The sequence below is a fragment of the Mus caroli genome, unplaced genomic scaffold (assembly GCF_978045245.1).
Source record: "Mus caroli unplaced genomic scaffold, Mus_caroli_1 scaffold_12, whole genome shotgun sequence".
Lineage (NCBI taxonomy): Eukaryota > Metazoa > Chordata > Mammalia > Rodentia > Muridae > Mus > Mus caroli.
The window spans coordinates 27,896,469-27,920,987 of NW_028227267.1; the positions used below are offsets into that span (position 1 = coordinate 27,896,469).

Below are 24,519 nucleotides of genomic sequence, written 5' to 3' on the forward strand. Positions count from 1 at the left end.
GGGGATAGCCCTTCTCATATCTTTTCTACCCTCTCCCTCCCTCCTCCTTGGGGTGACCACTCTTGTTTTTACGCCGCTTCCTCAGCCCGGTCTGAAGCATTACATAAACTGTAGGGCCCCCCCCCCGAAGGAACTGCATTGTCAAAGTCGTTCAGCGTCTGCTGCGTGCAGCAGATGGCTCGCTGCCATCCACAGGCTGTGTTTTCAGACTGCATCTGCTTCCCCACATTCGTAAGACATGCTTGCTTCAAAACTGGTGCGTGGAGTTGGAGTGTGGGAACAGGATCTTTCTATCTACTCTGATGGCCCTAAAAGGTATATGAGCTTGTGGTCAACGGTGGCACGTGCCCCTTGTGGTTACTGGGCGACGACGTCTAAAGTTCAGGCTCCTGAGTGGGTCAGTCTCAGAAAGGGCTGTTGTCATCTCAGACTCCTTTCTCCTCTGTGCCCTTGGTAACTGCCTGAGCTATGGGTGCATCTTCCTTTGTGATTGTCAAGTGGCTCTTGAACAATCCTGGCCTCCTGTAGCCAAGCACTTCATCTGGGCTTTGACCCAGTATCCTCATGATAGAACTCAAGTGGACTTGAGTCCTGCTCACCACCTTCCCTTATTCCGGGTCCTCTGGGGGTAAGTATATGTCTTCCTGACATCATGATGTCATCTAGAGCTTACAGACACAAGCAGTCCAGTTCAGACAACAATTGCAGAGCACATGCTACACTCTTCGCTCATGAAAAGGAATACACAAAGTCTGCAGCATGAGTTTTGGTCTCCTCCACAGCATTTGGCTACGGCCCAAGGTGGGAAACATCATCTAATTCAGAGTTCTGTTTGGTGAATCAGGGAGATCTGGGGTGGATCCCTTCTACCCTTCTTTGGCTATTCTGGGGCAAATGATGGCCCCTTCTGACTTTTCTTTCCTCATCTGTTAAATGAGCCTGAGATGTGTAGCTTTAATGTTTCACCCACTAAGGTTCATAGGAGCTGCTGACCTGGCTGGAACTGGCTCTTGGTCTGTGTGGGGAGGCATCTCAGGGCCACAGGCATGAGTTGCTGGGTGGAGCTGTGGGGATGAAGCCTGTACAACAGTGCCCCATGCTGATCTCTTCCTGTCTTTTTCCTTCCTTTCCAGCCTGTGACCTCATGACCCAGGGAATTTTGGCCTTGGTCACATCCACGGGCTGTGCATCCGCCAATGCCCTGCAGTCCCTCACAGACGCCATGCACATCCCACACCTCTTTGTCCAGCGCAACCCCGGGGGTTCACCACGTACTGCCTGCCACCTGAACCCTAGCCCTGACGGCGAGGCCTACACACTGGCTTCGAGACCACCTGTCCGTCTCAATGATGTCATGCTCAGGCTGGTGACAGAACTGCGCTGGCAGAAGTTCGTCATGTTCTATGACAGCGAGTATGGTGAGTCTGGGGAGGTGGGGCTGAGGCTTGGGTCTAGGGACAGCTTGGTGCTGGGAGCCTAAGACTAAGAAGCTTCAACCATGGGACTCAGTACTGTCATACTGTCAGGGCATACGTCCACGTTGGTGGTCTGGGCTGAGTTTTCCTCAGGGTGGTAGGGCCCAACCTTGAGCTTTGTGAATCAGGGAAGAGCTGCAAAAACAGATCTGTAGATAGGCACTAAAGTTGCCTAGCAACATCACCTTATCATGACAGCTGAAGTTTGAATCATCTTAGAATTTTCAATAAAATATTAATAAACTGCTGGCAGGGATCTGAAGAGCTGCGTACAGGCAGAAGTGGAGGCTGCCTGACTAGGTCTTCCTGGCACCTTCTCCTCTGAAGGCTACCCCTCATGCTGGATGGTGGTCCCCTGAAGGCTACCCCTCATGCTGTTTGGTGGTCCCCTGAAGGCTACCCCTCATGCTGGATGGTGGTTCTCTGAAGACTACCCCCATGCTGGATGGTGGTCCAGCCTCGGGTTTTTGTTTACCTCCACTTTGATCTGCCCTGTTTCAGGGACTGAGGCTGGGATCAGAAGTAGGGGTCTGTTAGCCGGTGGGCCTGAGGATATGCATGGCTGTGTGTGGCTTCTTTGAAGACCTCGTCTGTGGAAGTAAGCACAATGTATTTGTTAGGAAACCATAAAAGCCAGCTTTGGAGAAACAGCTTCATGTTTTCATAAAGCTGCTCTGTAAGAAGACCAGTTCCAATCCTGAGGTAAAATGGTTTCCACAATTTGTGCTTCAGAAAGGTTTTATTTGGAGACCATTGACAATCACATATCACTATTGAGAAATAATGTAATCATGTGCCCTCCACCCAGGTTCCCTAAGGGTAGCACTTTAATTAGCTGTATCACTTAATTAGTTGTATCAAATATCCCAACCAGGATTTGACCCCCGAGCCGCCGGCAGACCCTTAATAGTTTCTGTGTCTATGTGTCCAATTCCAGTCTGCTGTGGGTGTTGGGTCCTTTGTAGTTTACCCGTTTCCATGTATATGTCCAGACCAGTCTGCTTTGGGTGTGGATTCTTTCTGTAGCGTTTCTCTTGCATGCATATTGGTGTGATCACTAGCCAGGATCCAAAATGGTTCTCTTAAGAATCCCTATGCTACACTTTTATAGCCACAGCCCCTGCGTCATCTGTTCCAGGTTGCTGGACACTTATGGGGTTTGGAAGCCCCCTTGGTTGAGGTTAGGATGGAGCTGTGTAACCCTGTAAAGTCCAGTTTTGTCTCCCGGTGAAATAACCCGTTTGCCAAGCATGTAACTAAGAAAAGAAATCAGCATATGTTTGCATTTGCCTAATACTCTGCTTCCCTTAGCCTGGGACGGTGTCCTCAGTACTTGAACAAATAAACTGTTGGGAGCCTTACAGGAAGAGTTGAAAGAGCGAACAGTTACTGTGTTGAAATAAAAACGGGGTGACGGCTGGGACAAGGGTGGCTCAAGGCTTCAGGGATCTTGCTGGCATGCCCAGGAACTATTCTTCCCCTCTAACACTTGCTCAGCCTTAGGTTCCATGGGAGAAGCTGGAGACCTTGTAAAAAGCACTGATGTGCCACAGGGCATCTCTGAGAAATCAGGCTTTACTCTGAGAACCAGACCTTATGGTCCTCTTGATGATGCTAAAACTGAGCCCCGTGGGAGATGTGGGCAACCCAGGGTTGGGCACATTGTTGTCTGGTGTGCACAGGCCCTTTCCATTCGGCTCCTCTCAGGAGCCTTTGCTTCTCTTGTCTCTGGTCTGCACATACTATTTCTCTTGAAGGGCTCTTGAACCACAGCTGCAACAAAGGCAGGTGACAGCCCTGTAGCCTGCTCACTGTCTGGCTTTCTGTGCTTCCTGAAGACTGAGCAAGGCCTGGAGGCACTGGCCCAGATGCTGTCTTTTCTTCTCATTATATGTCTCACATCCATGTAACTCAGCAGGCAAACGTTCTAGGAAAGGTGTCTTCCCTCACCGCTGTCCAGCAGAGCTTGCATCTTGTTCACCTGCTCATCTGTCCTCAGCCCACTTGGCTTAGCCTGCCGCTCATGGGAGCTCATTCCTGGTGTACACTGGACTCCTGCAGAGGTGGTCATTCCCAGGAGAGCAGGCCATATGCTTTTCTGTGTGTCACTGCAGTCCGGCACTGTGTCTGGTTATACGAATGACAGGTTCACAGGTGAAGACAAGGAGAGATGTGGAGAAAGATGAAGGTACTGGGTACACTGACCTCTGGTCTAGGATGGGCATAGGGAGCCAGGAAGCATGATTCATCTCACAGAAGAACTTCCAGCCCATCTTCTTCAGTCCCCCAAACCCTGAGAGTGTGCCTCTCTGCTCTGATGCTTTGCTACCTTCACTGTGGTTGAATTTAGTCCTCGGCCAGCCTGCCTTTTATCATTAATTCCAAAAAGATGCCCAGTGAATAGCAGCTTTCACGGATGAATCACCGGATGGATGGTGCTGTGTGGAGGAGGTTGCTGAGGCTGCTGACTGTGATGCCATTTGGACATGGGCTACCAGAGCCGCCTGTGCATGGCGCTGTCCAGGGTGCTGACCCAAATGGCTTCAGTTGCTCTGGAGGTCACCGCTCTTTAATTGTAAGTTTGGGTAGGACCCTGGTGTTTTTGCACACCGTGGCCCTCAGCCTCTTAATGTGACAACCTTTGAGGCTAGTTTGTTCCTGTAGAAGTTTCTCTACCCTAGTGTTGCTGCTTGGCCTGGCTATAATCCTCTTGTATATTCCAGCCTGTTTCCCCTCACGAGTCCCATTAGGCTAGCGAAGGCCGGTAAAACCCACAACACAGTCACCCTTCAGAGTGGGCACGTGGTGGATCCCATCATCACTGGCAGTGACGTCCCCACATGCCATGGGCGGGTTCATGTTGCCAGTACACCCGTGATGATGTAGTTTCAGATGAGCCTGATTAAAAATCAAATTGAGTGTAAATAGTCTTTTATTTCTCCCAAAGTCAAATGGAAGTGTTTTGGGATATAGTTACTTTTCCGTGCTAATCTTTAAGTATTTTTACATATATTATTTCATTTATGCCACACTTTAACCACTGAAGCAAATAGGGCTCAGTGAGATGCGTTTGGGCTTTGAGACCTGTGCACAGGCCAGGCACCATCCTGTTTCTTGGTGGGCTTTAGATTCCCTCTCATGTGCCCAGCCAGTCAGAACCATTGCTGAAGCAGGAGTGTGGCTCAGAATGGACCCAGCATGCCTTAGCATAGCTGCTCATCCTTTAGTGACCGTCACACACAGACCCTTCCTTTGGGGCTGGCGAGGATGGATTCCTTTCCATTTTCTTGTCAGTTTCCCTTTAATCTCAGGAATGTCTTCCCCTGGTAGAACCTGAAGACTGGCCATTCACACTGTGTGTGAGATCAGAGCAGGAAAGCCCTAAGAGAATGTGACAGAAGGCATGCTTATAGTTTGGGTGTTGAATGTGTCCTGAAGGTACACATGTTAAAGACTTGGTCTCCAGACGTGTGGCGTTGGGAGGTCCTATCAACTGTAAGAGGCAGGTCTTGGAGGGAACTCCTTAGGGCAATCAAATTATTAATAACAATAAAAGGAATTTGTGGAACCCATAATCAGTTAAAAAATATGAAGGAATCCCATGTGCTCAACTCTGGTCCTTTTCTATCCTTGCTAGGGGACTGAACTGCTATTTGGGTCATGTCCCTGAGAGGATTATTGGGGTCCCCCCTTTGCCGTTGCCTGTTTCCTCTCCCCTGATCTGAGCCGTGTTCCCTGTCATGTGCTTTAACCATAACTGCTGCACTTCCTGAGGCTCACCGGTGGCACCAATGCTGCCTGAGCTTTAACATAAATGTCCACAGCTATGAACCACGACAAACTTTCCTTCTACATGGCGATTGCCTCAGGTACTTCACTATGATGACAGCAATCTGACTAATTCTGGGTGAGAGAGGAGTTTGCATGTATTTGGTTTACAAAATATGAGAGGTGCCATTTGGTACGATTCCATGGAAAACACTTGTATGCTTGTTATGACAGCACAAGGAAAAATAGAAGAGAAACTGACATTTTGGGTAGGAAATTCATAAAATACCAAAGGTTTGGATGAATTAGAGCACACGACTTTCTGTCTTGCTGCTTCAAATGCTGGTGTGTGTGTGTGTGTGTGTGTGTGTGTACATGCACTTGCATGTGTACATGTATGTGTATGTTTGGGCATGGGTGTGTTAGTAGCTTTAGCCACAGTTTTCCTCAAAGACTATGTCTGTGGTTGTGGTGGGATCTTCAGATATCATTGACTGATTCACTCATAAATATTCATGGAATCCCTACCATGTGACAAACATTTTACCTGGTGTTTATTTTAAATGAAGGAAAGCAGGGATGGAACAACTTGGCTCCTGTTGCCTATAATTGGAATTAGAACCCAGGGTCCAAAGTCTCTTTTCTAGTATCTCCAAGGCAGGTAGACTCTGGCCTCTGGTCTAGCTTGTAGGCCTGAGAGGTTGGGGACTGGGATTCTGCTACAGCAAAGCCTAAGATCTCTGTCCTAGTGACCACTGCACTTGATTTAAAGTTACTGACATACACACACACACACACACACACACACACACACACATGCACACATTGTATACATATGCATGACCTGAGGTCAACCTCAGATGCTTTTCAGGAGCCATCAGTCTTGTTCTTTTGAGACAAGGTCTTTCACTGGAACACGGGACTTACTGACCAGGCCACTAGCCAGCCCAAGGATCCTCCTATCTCTGCCTCCCTAGAATTTTCACACCGGCACTAGGGGATGAACTCCGTTCCTTATGTGAGTGTAGTGAGCACTTTACTGATTGAGCTATCTCACCATCTCCTTAAAATCACTTTTTAAAAATTAGAAGTTATACATGATTATAATGCACATGCCCAATCAAGTTATTAATAACAATAAAAGGAATTTCTGGAACCCATAATCAGTTAAGAAAATATGAAGGAATCCCATGTCCTCAACTCTGGTCATTTTCCATTCTTGCTAGGGGACTGAACTGCTATTCGGATTGTGTGCTAGCCAGTCAGTCCCTGGCTTTACTTGACTGTTCTAGATCCTATAGCACATTGTTTGGTTGTGAACCTTGAGTCTCTGCAGTGACACTTCAGTGGCTGCTTTTCTCATTCTCCATTAGGTTTCTGAGGTTCATCCATTTGATACGGATATATTAATCATTTTTATTATCTCACAATACATCTAATTTATCCATCTGATCATCAGTGGGCGTTTGGGTTATTTCCAGCTTTCGGTATTACAAGCAGTGCTGGATATTTATCTCGAGGTGGTTTGTGAAGAGTTTTGAGGGTCTGTTCTGAGGAACCGCTGGATCCACACATGTTTATGTTATTCACATCTACCGAGTCTGTCTCTAAGTGTTCCTTCCTGTGTACACTGCCTCTTGCTGTGTATGAAGCTTCTCTGAGTCCCCAGGCCCAGCGACATCTCTTGTTGCCTGTACTTGGAGGAGTCTATTGCAGTGTTCTATTACTCTGATGCTAAGTTACATTTTTCTGTGTACGATCTTTTCAGATCCTCACAGGCTATTTTTGTTTTCTCTTCTATGACATGCTTGCTTGTAACTGTTAATTTTGACGCCGAGCCTTTTCTTTGGTGAGTTAAGTGTGGCAAATACCTTCCATCAGTTGCTTGTCTTCAGAGACAGAGGGTCTGTATTGTACTGTTGTCAAATGTAGTCATCTTTTTTATGCTTGGCTCTCTTGCCTGTCTTCTTTAAGAAGCCTTCCCCTACCCTCATGTCATAATGATAGTTTCTTGCTGAAATCTCATTCTCTTCTTGGAGAGAAGATACTGTCTTAGCAGGCTGCCTGCAGGAGAGCCCTAGCCCGAGCCATACCTAGATGTGGCTGTGTGCTCCTCTCCCTGCAGCTGTATCCAGCATTCCTTCCCAGGCATTGCTGTGACTTGGGGCCTATCAAGTCCTTCATGGTGAATGAGAAAGGTTCAGTACAACCTGTAACAGGGAGGCTAGTGAGCACTTCCTGCAGGAAGTAGTGCTTAAGCAGGTGCATAAAGGACACATGGAAGCCAGGCAAGCAGAGGGCAGTGGCTTCTGGAATGAGTTGAGAGAGTGTTTCAGATAGAAGGGAGAGCAAGTGAGAGAGCTTGGAGTGGGGTGCATGAGAGAGGGCGGGTGGTCCATGTGTCTGGGTTATAGATTGTCTGGATCACAGGCCATGGCCAAGGATGAAGCGTGAAAGACAGATGGAAAGGCCTCACAGGCCAGCTGCAAGTCCTGGGAAATCCCAGATCCAGACCTTGCTGCCTCTGCTGCTGCTCCTGGATTCTAGGTTTCCTGTATACTACAGACACATGAGTGCATACAAAGGAGATGAGAGCCTTTAGACCAGAGCTCTCTGATCCTTCTACCACTTCTGCTTTAGACTCACTGGTTGTAAACAAAAGGGAAAATACTAAGATGGGTGGGAACTGCAATCCATCTGAGGACAAACCCCAGGCCCAGAGTACAAACAGAATTTCCCAGTGACCCCAGCTCCTGCTCCTTAGCTGCATGCCGAGTGACAGGAAGGGCCTTTTTGTCATGGCACTCCAAAGCAGTCCTCCATGGTGGGTGTGTGCTCACTGTTCCAGGAAAGCAGAATGTAGACAACTGTGTGGACTTGTGCCAGGATGTGGCTCGTGAGTGGCCAGGTGTGATTTCCCAAAATTGGAACCTGCCTCAGGCAAATGGGACAGCACTCCACAGGTAGAGCCCTCACTGTGCATGAGGACTTGTGGTGGTGTCTGTCACATCAGAAGGGCAATGATCTTAATGTCCATAGTTAGCTATCTGGATAACTATTCTAGGATGTGTACATTCAGAGGAACACAACCGTTTCCAGATGGTGGTCACTTGACAGTAGCAAGGCGGGAACGATGGGCCGAGGGTCGCTCTACAAGCACAAACTCCTCAGTACGTGCACCTCAGCAGACACACACAGTTGCCAGAAGGAAGGCTGCTTTAGTCTCTTGTAATTTTACAGAATGATTTCTTGTATCTTTTGAATTTTATATATGTAGTGCAAAAAAGTAAACGTGGAAATAAAAGTTAATGTAGATGGCCACCCCCTCGCCCCTTTTCTCACTGCTTATGCTGACTTCTCTGAGTCTTAACTGCTGCTCCTGTGGAAGGTAATTGCAGTCTCTATGTCAAAAAGGTAAAGCAGGCAGGAGAGTGACTGGCATCTGGTGAGTGGCCTGTGTGAGGTTAGGGACCTCGGTCCTGGAACAGTCTTTTTGACTTGAATCCCAGGTTTTTATAGCTGTTAGACATTGGCCAAATTGCTCAACCTCTCTTCCTTTGCACAAAGGGGATGAAATGACCACCCTACTGGATATGATCTGCATGTGACTTAAGTATTGCTCATGTTCCTGCATGCTGAGGGCTCAATGAGACCCCCTACTCAGGAACTTGAGATATCTGTAGCTGAACTGTGGCGCTACCACCCTGGCTTTCCAAAGGAGGCCTGCCAAGCTTCAAGGGAGTTGTTTTGTTCCCAGATTGACTTGTGCAGCCTAGAACATAACTGTATCTTGGGAGTGTTCTTGGTGCTTGGAGTATGGCAGACAGGGCTCAGCACTCTCACCTATAGTGTACAGGGCCTGCCCTAAGCTGGGGTCAAATTGTGTGTTCTCAGAAGTGCCACAACAGTGCATCATTGGCTCTGTGGGACACCACGCCTCAGCTGGACAGCCAGACTGACAGTTGTTGCACCTTATCCCTAGTGCCCTCCCACAGTAAACTTCCCTGGAAGAAAGAGGATGCCGAGAACCCATGCTGTTCTCACTGGTGCTTCTTGCCAGCTGCGTCTCCGTGCCAATCCTGGCAGAACAGACTGGCGGCTTCAAGCATGGTGGCAAGAGATCTCATGAATAACACCCCTGATCATTACAGCATTAGTTTAAATTGAAGTAATAAATGCTTTTTTTTCTTTCCAGAAGAAATGAGCAAGTGCGTTTAATTGCTAGGAAATCTACAGAAGAAGTTTGACAGTAACTTCACCGGGATGAGTGTTTTGTGTTTTGTTCTTCAATCTAATTACAAAGCAGCTGTACTTTGGGGTGCGTTAATTGTAGTGTTTGCCAGAAGATGAAAGTTCATTAGCTCTGGAGTTTCCTTACCCTCACATCATGTTCCAGAGTTGCATTTGGGGGTGTGAGGAGATGTCTGCTGCAAGCACGGATGTACATGGGGACAGGAGACTGTGCTGGCTCTTGCACATGCTCATTACATTATCTAGGACCTTAAGGAGTCTCATGAGCATGACTTTGGCCAGATCTTTTGATTTTCTCATGAGTCACAGTAGTGGTCCTCAGAGGACATACATGGACTCTAGATGACACCTCCCCTGCTAGGCCCTCCTCCGGTCTTGGCCCTGCACACGAGAAGGAGCATGGATAGGGTGTGTTAATAAGTGCCAGAAGGACACCCAATGGGATGTGGTGCTCAGACATGTTCAAGTCCACATTGTGCTGTGTGTTACATCCAGAGCTACCCACACCTTGCTCATCATGACCTGAATAGTAGGTCCCAGAGAATGCCTAGGCCAGGGCTTTGTAAAATTTCCACTCATGACCTCGTTTTGTCTGAGAAATATATGTAGCTATATAAAATCAACCTTACAAATCAAATATTTACTCAAAATAAGCTATGACACAAAATAAAACTCTTCTATATGTAGATTTTTACCACTTATTAAAGATGAGGGTAAATACGTGTACGGAGATGGAAGGGCTTGCTTATTGTAACCTGGAGAAATGTTGACTGACTATTAGATACCACAGGACATAGGATATTTACAATGTTTTCCAGAGTTCATACGTGTTTTCATTTTATACGGGTTGATGCCTTCATAGCCATTTTACATGCATGTAGTACAAAATGACAGAAGTATGTTTATGGACCTTTCAGAAAATGGGAAAACTCATTCTAGTACCAAGCCAACATTCATTTAACATTTTTGAAAATGACACTCAAGTCGGAAACTTCAATGTCAATTTAGAAACCAAACACCCCAACACCATGGTGTTCAGGGTGATACTAGTGTTGTTCTTGAATGCCAAGGAAAGAGGGCAGAAGAATGCTGAAAGTCGGAGTTTTCCATAATTAAGCCATTACCTCTCTGCAGGAGCCGAAAACTTCATCTGTACAGAGTACTGCAGTTTAAGAGCTGCAATCGTCTTGAACCTGGGACGAGGTGTTTAGGTGGTGGTCTTTGACATGACGTGGAGTGTCGGCATGCAAAGCGTGTGTGTTGTGTGTTCAGATCCAAGGCATTAGTGGTACTGTCTGACCACAATAGGAGAGGGCTACAGGAACACCTTTGATGCTTTACATCTTGGGTTTTCAATTAATTTTTGGATGATGTGCATTCAGAAACCTTATACTGTTGCCAGGTTTTCTTGTGACCTGATTCAGGATAACAAGCCATAGAGCAAGAAGCTGGGTACCTTGTGTATGTTAATTGCACCTGTAACCCAAGCCCTGGCAAGATGGAGGAGGCAGCTCAGGAATTCAAAGACAGTTTCAGCTACAGTTTGTGTTTGAGGATGCCTGGACTATATATGCTCATGTTTCAAGGAAAAAAAAAAAAAGAAAACAATCCGGGTAGTGGTAGGTCATGCCTTAATCCTAGCACTTTAAGCCAGGCAGAGGCAGGCAGAGTTCTGAGTTTGAGGCTAGTCTGGTCTACACAGATACTTCTAGGACAGGTAAGGCTACACAAAGGAACCCTGTCTCAATAAACCAAACCAAACCAAACCAAACCCAACCAAACCAAACCAAACCATCACCACCAACAAAAATGAAGCCATGTTCTAGGATACTCAGCTTTTAGCCCAGTCATGGGGCAACAACCTATGATTTGAGACTTTCCTTAACTTCTTGCAAAAGATGCCAGCTGATGGCATATGACTGTAATGACGCTGGGATTCCCAGCTTTCTCTTGCTTGCTACTGAGCACTGGTATGACTGAGTAAGGACTGTGGAGGCACATTGGCTCTTGCTTGGGCAGGAACTCAGCAAGGTCTCTTGAGTACCTTTAGGGGCATCAGTTCTCACAGAGGCAGGAAGGTTGGGGGCACCCTAAGATGCTTTCTTGTTTATCTCAAGGTCTTTCGCGACACTTGAAATTCTTCTCTGTCCCAATTAGATAGGGCTCATTTCCTGCCTGTCCACTCATCCCCTCCTCTGAAGCTCCTTGATATTCCTCAGCTATGCCAGCCACAGCCCTGCCCCAGGAGTGATAGCTTACCTATGCTCTCTGTCGGGGGCAGTCCCTACCTACATCCATAGGCTACTTCCTCAACTTCAGGGCTGTATTTCCACTTGACCTTTTTTCCCCTCATATTTTTTCCCATTGAATTTGTGTATATTTACTTTGTTCTCAACATCTGTCTTTATCCAACTAAAATGAAACTTCGAGATAAAGAGTTTAGTTTGAAATAATTTTAAGTTGACATGCAATTGCACTTATTTGTGAGGGCACATGTGACATTTACACACACGTATATGATGTTCTGATGATCAAATTAGAGTAACTGCAATATTTGTTACCTGGGATATTACCAAAAAAAAAGATGGTATCATTTATTTGTGTTGGGAACTGTACTGGCTAGTTTTGTGTCAACTTGACACAGCTGGAGTTATCACAGAGAAAGGAGCTTCAGTTGAGGAAATGCCTCCATGAGATCCAACTGTAAGGCATTGTCTCAATTACTGATCAAGGGGGAAAGGCCCCTTGTGGGTGGTGCCATCTCTGGGCTGGTAGTCTTGGTTCTATAAGAGAGAGCAGGCTGAGCAAGCTGGGGGAAGCAAGCCAGTAAGGAACATTCCTTCATGGCTTCTGCATCAGTTCCTGCTTTCTGACCTGCTTGAGTTTCAGTCCTGACTTCCTTGGTGATGAACAGCAGTATGGAAGTGTAAGCTGAATAAACCCTTTCCTCCCCAACTTGCTTCTTGGTCATGATGTTTGTGCAGGAATAGAAACCCTGACTAAGACCTAGGAGCTCTATTAGCTCTTTTGAAACTTACAATTAAATGTTTGCAACTCTGGTTATCCTCTTAGAGTAGAGGAAATCATTCTTGCTACCAATCTTCACCAGGTAGGATTTTTAACTTTTCAGTATTGAACAATGCTGCTTTTGTACCATTTAGAACAGCTGTTGGCACTGAGTAGGTGCTCATTAAAAATTTGGTAGGTAAATGAGTTAATTGGTATTTTTACCTGGTACACTGGGCATTTAGTTTTTCAAGGAGCATCCTCTTTTGTGATGCTGGGGATCAAACACAGAGCTTTGTGTATGAGGGATAAATCATGGATAAACCACTGAGCTCTGCTCCTCCCAAGCATTTGCTTCTTTCCTTGAGATTTCCAGTTATAACTGTAGCACCTCCCTTTTAACCATATCTGGAGATGTCCTAGGGAAGCACCCTTCTCTTCCCATCTCCTGCAGAGAAGAATCCTAAGCGCCCCCAATCTCTGAGAAGGCTCCTTCCTCCCCCAGTTCCCTGGTTTTGATGAGTGGCGAAACTGTTGCTAACACAGTGTGATGGCCTTGGTGCTGCTGAGATTTGGATGATCAGTTTGGCTACTCTCAAAGGACTCGGTTCCACCCTGACTTGACTTTTCCTGGGCAGGCTGATGACTCTGTCTGATTTTTCATTTTCTCATTTTGATAGGGAGGATAATAAAAAACGCCCACTTCAGAGGGTTCCTGTGAGGCTAAAATGAAATGATGGATTTGAGAACGGCACAGATCCCTGAGGTCACAGACTGTTCCTCATTTTCTTGCTCCTTTTGGGATGCCCTGAGGACTCAGCCTGAGGTTTAGGTAGGCACACAGACACTGAGCAGACAGTTCTGGGAGGCCTGGAGTCTGGTGTCCCACCTCTGCCCTGAAGGCAGAGCATTCTGAACTGTAGTGGGGATCAGGGTCTGCTCAGGTAGGAGAAAGCTGTGTATAAAATGCCAGGGCAAGGGGCTGGGGAGGTACCTCCGTGGGCAAAGTTCTTGCTGCTTAAACATGAGGACTTGAGTTTTATTCCTAGCACCCATGCAAAAACAACAGTGGTACACATGACATCTGTAACCCCAGTTTTGGGCAGGGAGAAATACAGGTAGATCTGGGGGGGTTTGTTGCAGTGTGAAGCTAGAACATTTTATTTTGGTGGCAGCTTCTAATCTAAGTACCAGTGAGGAGGTTTTGGCAGGGGTAATGGGGCCACTGAGTACCAGAGGTCAGGGACCCACCTTGATGAGGCCATTCTACATGGGCAGTATTGTGTCCCCTCTGCCAGCCTCTCTGAACCCTCTTCCTTGCTGGGAGTTACCCTATGATGAATCTGGCTTGGTGGCCAGTGATTCGTGTAAGAGGACTGCGACTCTGAAGCCAGCCTTCACTGTCTAAGGGCTGGCAGTGCCACAGGGACCTGAACACATGACTTTTAACTTAAACTCTTATGGATATAGTTTCTCCTTGCTTATTCATTTTTCTACTTAATGCACACACCCAGAGAGGATCTATAGGTGCTTCTGACAGTGCTGAAAGACGGTGAGGTTAAAAAGCAGCAGGCTTAGGAAAACAAGATGGTGGCTGCAGCCAAAAAGGCTGTGCTGACTGGAAGGGCGATGGGCATGCCTGTGGTCATTTGTCTAGGAAAGCATGGACAAACAGCGGTAAAGATGTCAGTAGTGAGACAGAGTGGATGGTGGCTCCGGCTTGCCTCTGAAGCCAGTGAAGAGGGGAGTTGGATTTGCATTTTCTCAGGTAAACCTCTCACTGCCTTGCTAGGACAGATTAGAACCCTTCATTCTAGGTGGGGATGGTAGAGCATCAGGCTCTGCCTCTGTGGAAGGGTTTTTTTTTTTTTTTTTTTTTTTTTTTTGCCTGGTCCAAAGGTCCTGGGATCTGTTCCTGGTCAGGCCAGCATGTTTGATATATAGTTCAGCATCCCACCTGTGCACACCAGTTCTATTGGCCATAGATGGCCGCTGCTTGGAGACCTGAAGGGAAGCAGAGCTTGGGATCAGTGTGTCCTTGGCCTGCCAGCGTGATCTAGACACCATCTACGACAGAGGCTGTGAAATGTATCACAAAGCTGCTTTAGTGCTCAGGACAGTTCTGTAAGTATGAGGGAGCCCCGACGAAGTGAGGAGTGTTGATCAGGAGTGGAGGATAATGTGGGGTGTCAGGAATACCTTGTGTTTCTAGGGAGATGGGAAAGCAAAGAGAGATTATTACTTGTTTTTATTTTGGGCTTTGGAATAATTTATTATTTTGTAAGTAATGCACAAAATGATATTATTGCTGAAAAAACTTTCATGTGAAAAGTAGCTCCTTGCCTTCCTGTAGTGCTCTCTAGAGGAATAAAGCCACTTACCGGGCATGCAGCATGGATACACGGATGTCCCCATCCTAGGCCTGGCACAGCAGACAAACAGGCAGGACAGTGTTGCCTATATTGTAAAAAAAACCGATGTATTTGTATGTGCGTGTGTGTGTGTGTCTGTCTCTGTCTCTTTCTTTTTCTCTCTGTGTGTGTGTGTGTGTGTGTGTGTGTGTGTGTGTGCAGGCTCCAGAGGTCAGAGGAGGGTGCTAGTTCCCCTGGAGGGCTGGGAACTACACACCAGTCCTCTGGAAGAGCCAGAAGTGCACTTAACTCCTGAGACATGATGTCTCCATTCTACCTGTTCACTTTTGAGACCTTTCTTACGTGGACTTCTGGGCTCTGGCTCCTCGTCCCTGGCTTGTTTCTCTTCCCTGCTCCATACTTGCTATACAGCCTTCCACCAGGTGTGGTCTTTGTTTGTCTACTTGGTCAGTTCAGCATCCTCTTGTGCCTGGCTGTGGCACAGTACCATGGTACACCCTGCGCAGACATCTCTGTGCGCGTATGTCTCTGGGGATTAGTTACTAGAAAGCCGAGATGCTGGATCGCAGGAATGCTTTTCACATTCTAAGACTAGACGAAGGTGGTGAGATGCCAGTTCCCTAAATAAGGCAGCAGGAGGAGAGCGGGACCTGTTCTGGTTCTTGTTTTTCTCAGGGCCTCAGAGGATGCTGACTTTTGGGGTGCCATGCTGTTGAAGAGAACTGTCATCAGGCAGAACAGCAAACCCAGCATGCAGAGTTAGAGAACCAGATGAGATGAATCAAGGGTCCTCTGTGGTCTACAGTAGCTTGGGGGAGGAGCAGGTTTCGGATAGAGTCACTTGTAGCATTGTGTGTAGGAAGCAGGTGGTGAGGAGAGAGAATCCCTGTGTGTCCTACCCTGAGGGACCTCATCTCTGTAGTATGGGGAGGCACACTGACATGAGGTTCCAGAGGAGACGTACTGAGGTCTCATACATTGTGGCCCAGGGCTGAGGAAAGGCTGATATAAGCACACAGCTCTAGACTGAGCTGCACAGCCTGGGCTCAGGATCTGGACACTCACATTAATTTGGGGAATAGAATCAAGGCACTCTCAAGGATAGCCAGAGCCGGTTTGAGCTGGAACAGGCTGCATCTATTGGCTGTGGCAGGAAAGGTGCTTAGCTCTGGGCCCAGCACAGGGAAATGTCTTTGGGTGACTGAAGGCATGAGCTGTGCCTCCCGATACCGGGAGGCTTCCCAAAGGCTTCACTGATGGTTCGTAAACAGGTGATGTGTCCTGCAGAAGAAGATGAAAACATTCACTGTGTAGTTGCTCTGTGCCAAACCCAGCCAGATCTGCAGCTCAGTCTCACAGCCACTCAGCAAGGTAGGCCTCTGCCAGCAGCGCCTGCCTCTCGGCTCCAGCTGCTAGTGAGGATTTAAACTGCAAACCCGTATTCTCATTCTCCTAACTGCCCCCACCCCCTAACAGGAGCTACAGGTGGGTGTGTTCTGGGCACTGTGCCCTGGCATGCAGAGGGAGGCAGGGGATGGGCAGGCAAGCATCTCAAGAGTATCTGAGACAGGAGAGGTTGGAGTTTGCTGGGGTGGCATTTTCTGACTGTCATGCCCTCTCCTTACAGTCTCTGCTTCTAGTCACCCCACATTTTTGTAACTCTTAAGAGTTCTATGATATGATAATTTACAAAGGGACAGTCACAGTGGGGAGCCAACAGGCTGGGGCTTAGGATTTAGGAGGCTCATTCTTACTGTGGAAACTTGTGGGATTTTGTTAGGAGGGTCACATGGTTCTCTGACATTGCCAGTGTCACCATAGATTCTTATCATCTAGATCAGGTTCAGTATGCTCTTGGAAAGTCAACCTTTTTGTTATTGAAAAATGAGCAGGTCACACAAATATGCATGCCAGCTGTCTTTAGGTACACAGAGCCGTGGCAATGAGCACACTCAGGTTGTTGGATAACATCACTTACACCCATCTCTAGAACTGTCTCATTTTCTCCAACTGATACTCAGTACAGGCTCTGGTGACTCCCACTCTCTTCATTTCTATGCATTTGACCATTTTAGGCTCCTGTGCTGACACCTGTGTTGTGTCTGTGTTATAGTCTCTCTTCTGAGTGACTGAAGTGGGTTTCTCTGCCTGCCTGGGACCTACATGGTGCATATCCCTCATTGGTACATGGAGGTCTCATGACAAGGATGAGAAGAGGTCCAGAAGGATGCAGAATCATCCTCTCCTTTGGAACCTCATGCCAGTGACATGGTCCCTCAGGATAGGACACACAGGAGTGACCTCTCCACACCCTCTTCAGTATCTTTTGTCATTGGCTTCTTTCACTTAGCATAATTTTGAAGCCTCAGCCTTGTTGTAACATGTGTCAGCCTCTCCTTTTAAAGACTGAATACATTCCATTATATGGTGGGCCACACCCATCTGTCCATCCATCCATCCATCCATCCATCCATCCATCCATCCATCCATAGACACGCTGGGTGCTCCAGCCTACTGCCTAATGTGTTTTCTTAGCTAGTTGAGACTGTGTCTCTAGAGCCTCATGGATAGCCACCTGATGTGGAGGTGTCCCATGTTGGTGTACATGTGTGTGCACTGTGGATTTACATGCTATACTTCTTATATAGATAGCATCCACACATTCCTCAAAACTTTCCAGGTCATCTTCCTTAAACTCATTGCCCTTCCAATGGCTCTTCCTTCAGAAGTTCTTGTCTTTTCGTATATCCCATGTGTTCTTTACCCTTCCCAACCTCTTTTCTCGTCACTCCTGTGCTCCAAGGCAAGGGGAACAACTTCTATTCCATCACCCAGAGGGGAAGATTTAATATGGGGAAGCCTGACAGATATCATCCCAGATGGGGTAGAAGCACTCAAGCTAACTCTGGGTAGTTGCCAAGACTTCAGTGTTGGAGGGATGAGTGGAAGAACTGGTCCTAGAGTCAGGACCATGTGGCAAGAGTTTCGATCTCATAGAGGTGCCATTTCAAGGATGCTGGCAGCATGAAAAATCCCCAGCTACAACCCTCCACAGCAGACTTAGAGTGATAGAGAAGTGCATGGCTTCTTCCCTCTTCAGGTGTTAGCTCAGCTTCTCCCTCATGGTTGTGAGTGAAAGGCTACTGAGTCTGGGGTGGGAGTCTTTCTTTTTTTCTTTCTTGGAGCAGGAATCAGCATTTCACAGGGGATAGATGTAGGGCACACTAGCTGAGATTTCCATTCTCAAGGACTTGCCTGCGAGCCCCTGCTTTGCCCTCATCAAGTACCTTACTGTCTGATAGCCATCTTGTCATTAAGACTCCTTGTTTAGAAGCCTTTTGTACCTCCTGTTTCCTACCAAACAGGTTGTCTTTCCTCTAGGTCTATAGTCCTTTGTGTGTCTAACACCAGGTCACTGGGCCATAATCACCAAATATGTTTATACACATACATACATACATACATACATACATACATACGTAATACATCAATATATACACACATGTACACACATATGTTTTCACATACGTAGGAACATATGTAATTATGTGCATGTCCACACTCATACACAAATATACATATGCACCAGTGTGCACCCACACATTTCTGGTGCCTGTGGTAATTAAATTCAGAGGCAGAGATGAATGTACTCTGTGGCGACCTATGAATCTTGCTAAGACTCACCAAGAAAGATCAATAAATTTGCCTCCTTCCTTCTAAGCTGGCATAGATAACTGGAGGGATCAAGGGCAGCTCAAGATGAAATTCTTTGTATGCTTCCCCATTAGCTAGGCTCTTGTGAGGCCAGGAGGTAGGGGGCCATCATGTGCCTGCAGACCTGTAGGATAAGGCTGGGGCCTGGGGTCTACTTGGAGCTTCCTTGAGCTTCAGTTCTTATTACGGTACCCAGGAACCCTGCCACAAGCCAGGCTATATCATGGAGCCCTGCCTCAGCTTCCCCCACACTCTCGCACAGGGCCCAGCCCCACAGGTCAGTGGGTTAAATGGGATCAATGCCATGTGTAGCACTGTGCCTGGCACACTTGGGTTGAGTGCTGTGACGACTTTTTTTTTTGAACAGAGAGCTGTCAGTTGCTGATGGCTGATGTATGTATAAACGAGTGTGTGTCCCATAGCCGCAGGGTTGCTCTGCCAGCCTGGTGGGGCCAGAGAAGTACTCAAAATGCTCATGCCATTTCTCCTAGCCCTCTGGCAGTCTCTGCTTTCGTTTCTTTTAGGGATCAAGCCTGGGAAATGGAAACTGTGGCTTAGATGACAGGGTTGGTAGCATGGGCAGCTTGGCAGGATGAGAGGTGAGGCAGGCCAGTCTTAGCAGGTCTCTCTTAATGGGCTACAGCTTTCATTTTCGATGTGATGTGAGTTGCTTTTTGGGACAGAGAACTGATGTTCCCTCTGGGGGGTGGGGGATGCGCCCAAGTCCTCCTGATGGTCACTGGCACAGCAGAGCAGTTATTTTATCTACTTGAAGGCCTCTGCCTGTAGCCTCCATGAGGGACCTCACCTGATGTAGGAGCAGGAGTGGGGTTAGGGTTTAGGCAGCTTTTCTGCTTCCTGTCTAGGTGCCATTGAGTTAGTCCTTTATTTGTGCAATGAACACATCATTATCTGTAGCACATGTGGGGGTCACACACACCTCATTCCTCCATTCACTGTTTTGCATTGTCACATTGTGTGTGCATGTTACTTATTGGAGTGTTCATAGATGGTTTTCTCCTCCAGGGTTTGCAAAGGATGGGCAGTCCCTGGACTCCTAAAGTCTCTACCTAGCCGATCTCACTATTCTAACCAATCACTGTGCCTTGGGCATGGCTGTTCTTCTGGGTGGGCCTCATTTCCCACCCTGTTAGGATAAGGGAGTGATTTTGTAGGCTCTGACATCTCTAAGCATGCATCTTATGTAGCAGCTGTGACGAGAAGCTCCTTAGAGATGGGTAGTGGGGGCTTCTCCTTGAATTATTCCTCCCCTGGAGCTGCCGTATGGAAATGAACCGATAATGGCCAATTCTGTGTGCAAATCAGCTTCAGGCTCAGCTTAGCTGAACAGGCTTGCTGCATTCTGCACTATAAATACCTCTCCTGGAACTAGGGCAGCCCTGAGCATGGCCCCAGTGCTGTACAGCTGCCAGGAATATTATTTCTTCTTCTGTGAACTCCAGCATTTTGGCTGTTCTGGGGGACCCTCACATCTCCTGGTCTAGTTCAGTGCTTGGTCAATTGAGTGAATTTGTTAGTTATCATCAGATCCTGGGAGAATGTACTTCGTAACAATGAATGGTAGTTGAGCCCCAGGGTTCTGGTGTAGACTATCTGAATTCAAATCTCACCAGTCTTTGTGTGAATGTGAAGTTGGGGGATGTGCTGAATCACTCTGTCTTGGGTGGCTTATGGGCATCCACACCACACCCTTCTCTGAGATTTGGAAGAGCTGGCCCTGTGGGAGAGCACTTGACATGCAGAGAGGACACAGCCCAGCACACAGAAGGTGTGCATCAGCTCTTTGCTCTTACTGCCCAATCCATTGTGTCAGTAGTGAAAGTTGGCCTCAGCAAGGTCTAGTGACTTCTCTGAGGTCACTGAATCAGCGTGCAGAACAGATCTCCTGACACCAAAGGTCATACTTTCTCTACAGTAGCCTTCACAGATCTGTGTTCTCTGAGGCTTTGTTCCTGGAAAAGTCAAAGACTGAGAGGTATTTGGAGATGCTCTGGGATGCCCATCAAGCCCATGTCTCCTGCTTGTGCCTGTAAAACTAACCCACACAAATAGGCAGGTCTATTGGGAGGTTGGTCTCCATGCTTCAGTTTACTTCCCTCTAAATAAGTCGGTTAGACCTGTTGCTCTCTATGGCTTCATGAACTTCTTTGTTCTGTGTTTGTGGGTGGCTCATTTCATACCCTGAGGATGCCACTCAGAGATGGGGTAATTGTTGGTCATAGGGATGGGATGAGACACTTATTGAGCAATTGATACATACCAGCATTGAGCTTAGTGTTTGTAAGTGAATCTCATTAAATTGTCCTAATAGTCCTTAAGTAATTCTTTTGGCCCCAGTTCTAGATGGGGAAGCTGAGATCAGATAGCTACATTATTGAACTACACTAAGGATACCTGACATGAAGACAAAGCTGCTGGTTAGGTAGCTTCAATGCATTATCACTTAGAAAAGCAGAAAGTTCTCAAATCAGTTCCCTTGTCACCCACCCAAGAAGCTAGAAAAATAGATAAAATGAAATCCAAAATAAGAAAGAACGGGATGGGAAACAATAAAACAGAACAGAGAAAAGCAATACAAAAAATGAAACTTAAAGCTGTTGTTTGTGATGATAGAATTGATAATTCTCTAGACCAATGAATTAGAAGAAATAAAACTATCCACCCACTCACCCACCTGTCAACAGCAATGACCTCGAGAGAAGCCAGAAAGCTTTACAAGAAGAAAGGAGAGTGTTGACATCTGTGCAGATGTCATTGACATTAGAGACCTAAGAGAGGGACATTATGAAAGCCAGTATGCTAACCGACCTTACAACTAGTCTGAAATTGGCAAATTCCTTGGAAGGTTGTAAGTTGGGAAAACATGCTAAATAGGAAATAGAAAGCATGAATAGTTATATTGCTGTTATAGAAACTGGACACAGAGCTTAAAATACCTTAGAAAGAAAACCTCAGAACCAGATGGGTTCACAGTTGACCTCTGCCATATGTTTTAGAAACTAGTTTTACTGACATCAGTCTTCTCTTCCAGAATACTTCCCCAAAAGATTCTTGTGAGGCTAATGTTATCCCAATGCTGAAATGGACTAAAATATTATAAAAAGTCTAAGCTGGTAAGTATGTACATGCAAAATCTTCAACAAAAGATTAGTGATAATCTCTAAACAGGACAAAGCAGACTTTGTCCAGGGACACAAGGATGGTTTGATATTAAAAATCAAATCATGTTGCCTGGTGGTGGTGGTGCATGTCTTTAAACCCAGCATTCCGGAGGTAGGTGGAACTCTGAGTTCAATTTCAGTGTGGCCCACAGAATGAGTTCCAGGACAGCCATAGTTATACAGAGAAACCCTGTTGTGCACCACCCCCTAAATCTTTAGGATCATTATACCGACAGATTTAAAAAAAAGTACATGTTTATGTTGTAGCAAAAAGCATTTGAAAATATCCAGTGTCTCAGGAGAATAGGGCACAGGGAGACTCTTCAATCAGGAAAAGAGTATCTGTGACAACCTAGAGCTAGTACCGTCTATAGTGGGGATATACTGCATATCTTCCCTTCAGGATCGGAACCTGAATGTAGGTCTACTCTTGCTGCATCTATGAACATTTTGCAGAATGTTTAGGCAAATCAAGTAAGAAAAAGAAATAAAATACAAAAAAATTAGGAAGGAAACCTAAGATGTTTAATCTACTGAACATATGGTCATATGTATTGAAGTTCAGTGTGATCTACAAAAATTATTGGAATTAACAAGTGAATTTAATAACATTGCAGTGTAGGAATTAGTATTTAAAAGTCAAGTGTGGCAGTATATAAAAATAAATAAAGAATACTATCTATAGTTGTGTAAAAATTTGAACTCTGGTAGGTTATTGATGGGTTCCTAATAGGTTCAACAAAAATCAACAGGACCCCTGTATACATATAAAACTATAAAACAAAGCTGAAATTGAAGATGCCCAAATGGAGAGGCACACGGTGTTCACGGATCCAAAGACTCATTACTGTTTAGATGCCAGCTGTACCCCAAATGAATTTTCTCGATTTAATGCAATCCCAGGAAACCCTAACATATGTTTTAAGGGGTGGAAATTGACAAGCTGACTTTAAACTTCACACAAAAGTCTAAAACACATAGAACAGTCAAGAGCATTTTGAAAAACAGTAATGAGGCCTACCATTACATGACTATGAAACACTGAAATCCTACAATAATCAAACTGCTATGGTATAAGCACAGATAAGAATGGCTACAGCAGAATAAGCAGTGCAAAATCAACTCCCACTTACAGGGATGATTGATTTTCAACAGAGTTGCAAAGCAATCCTGGGAAGAAAGAAGTCTTGCTGCAAATGGTACAGAAACAACTGAGTGTCTGTCTGCAAGGAAAGATGCCTCAATAGCCTTGCACTCACCAGTGTAAACTCAAGACTGTGAAAGGACTGGGGGAAGACAGAAGGTGGTGCTTGTGGTAGGACAGAAGGCAGAGGCTGTGGTAGGACGGAAGGCAGTGCTTGTGATAGGATGGAAGGCAGAGGCTGTGATAGGATGGAAGGCAGTGCTTGTGATAGGACAGAAGGCAGAGGCTGTGATAGGATGGAAGGCAGTGCTTGTGATAGGACAGAAGGCAGTGCTTGTAATAGGATGGAAGGCAGAGGCTGTGATAGGACGGAAGACAATGCTTGTGATAGGATAGAAGGCAGTGCTTGTAATAGGATGGAAGGCAGAGGCTGTGGTAGGACGGAAGGCAGTGCTTGTGATAGGACAGAAGGCAGTGCTTGTGATAGGATGGAAGGCAGAGGCTGTGGTAGGACGGAAGGCAGTGCTTGTGATAGGACAGAAGGCAGTGCTTGTGGTAGAATGGAAGGCAGTGCTTGTGATCTGCTGCTAGGCAAAGATTTGTCAGACCAAACACTAAAAGCACAATACATGAAAGGAAACTAAAGTTCATAAACTAGATTGCACTACAGTTAGGAGCTTCAACTCATTAAAAGATAGTACTAAGAGTATAAAAAGCCCCAGACTGAGGGAAAATATTTACAGATCATATATATGATAGGGGATGTGGGATATATTAATAACTCTTAGAATTCAATAATAACAGCATAATTAAAAATACATTTGAACATTTGAATAAATACTGTACCCAGAAGGATAGATGGATAGCAAAGAAGCTCATGAAAAGATGTATGTTATCATTATCATCATCATCATCATCATCATCATTATTAGGATGAAATTAACACTACAATGAAATGCTATTATATAGCTCCTCAAATTGCTGAAATAATAATAATAATAAAATAAAAAAATAATAAAAAATAATGGCCGCGCCAAGTCCACAACACACCGAGCAGCTGTGGGACAATCTTACATTGTGCTGTTGGTTTGAAAACCAACACCACCACTTTGGAGAGCAGTTTGGCAATTTCTTGAAAAGTTAAACATACACCTGCCACATGAGTCATTCGGCTCCCAGGTATTTATTCAGGAGGAATGCAAGTATAATTCACACAGAGATGCATGCACACAGTAGCAGCTCAAGTGTCCAGGGACAAGTGAGTGGGTAGATGAACTGAACATACCTTTATGATGGGCCACCACTCAGTGTTACAATGTAGTCAGTTATGAGGACAGGAGCAACAGGGGTAGTTTACAGAATAATTAGGTAGCATTAAAGCAGATAGGCAAAGAGTATACACTCTGCACTTATAGAAAACTATGGAATAGCACATTTAAGAAATCCATAGTAATAGATCGGAGATCAGTGCTTATTTAGGGACAAGGTAGGACAGAAGAGAAAAGCAGGGACAGAAGAAAACTTTGTGATGAGTATATTCTCTATCCTGATTGTAGCCATTCATATGTTAAAAATGTAATTTACTATGTCCATTACACCTCAGTAGA

General features: G+C 46.0%; 1 protein-coding gene across 1 annotated transcript in view; it reads left to right on the forward strand.

Annotated features, from left to right (window-relative positions):
- Positions 1 to 24,519, forward strand: part of Grid1 (glutamate ionotropic receptor delta type subunit 1) — a 770,962-nt gene that overhangs the window by 138,862 nt on the left and 607,581 nt on the right. The window contains exon 3 of the mRNA XM_021181815.3: positions 1,134 to 1,418. Within this exon, the coding sequence (XP_021037474.1) occupies positions 1,134 to 1,418 (285 nt within the window). The remainder of the gene's footprint in view (positions 1 to 1,133; positions 1,419 to 24,519) is intronic.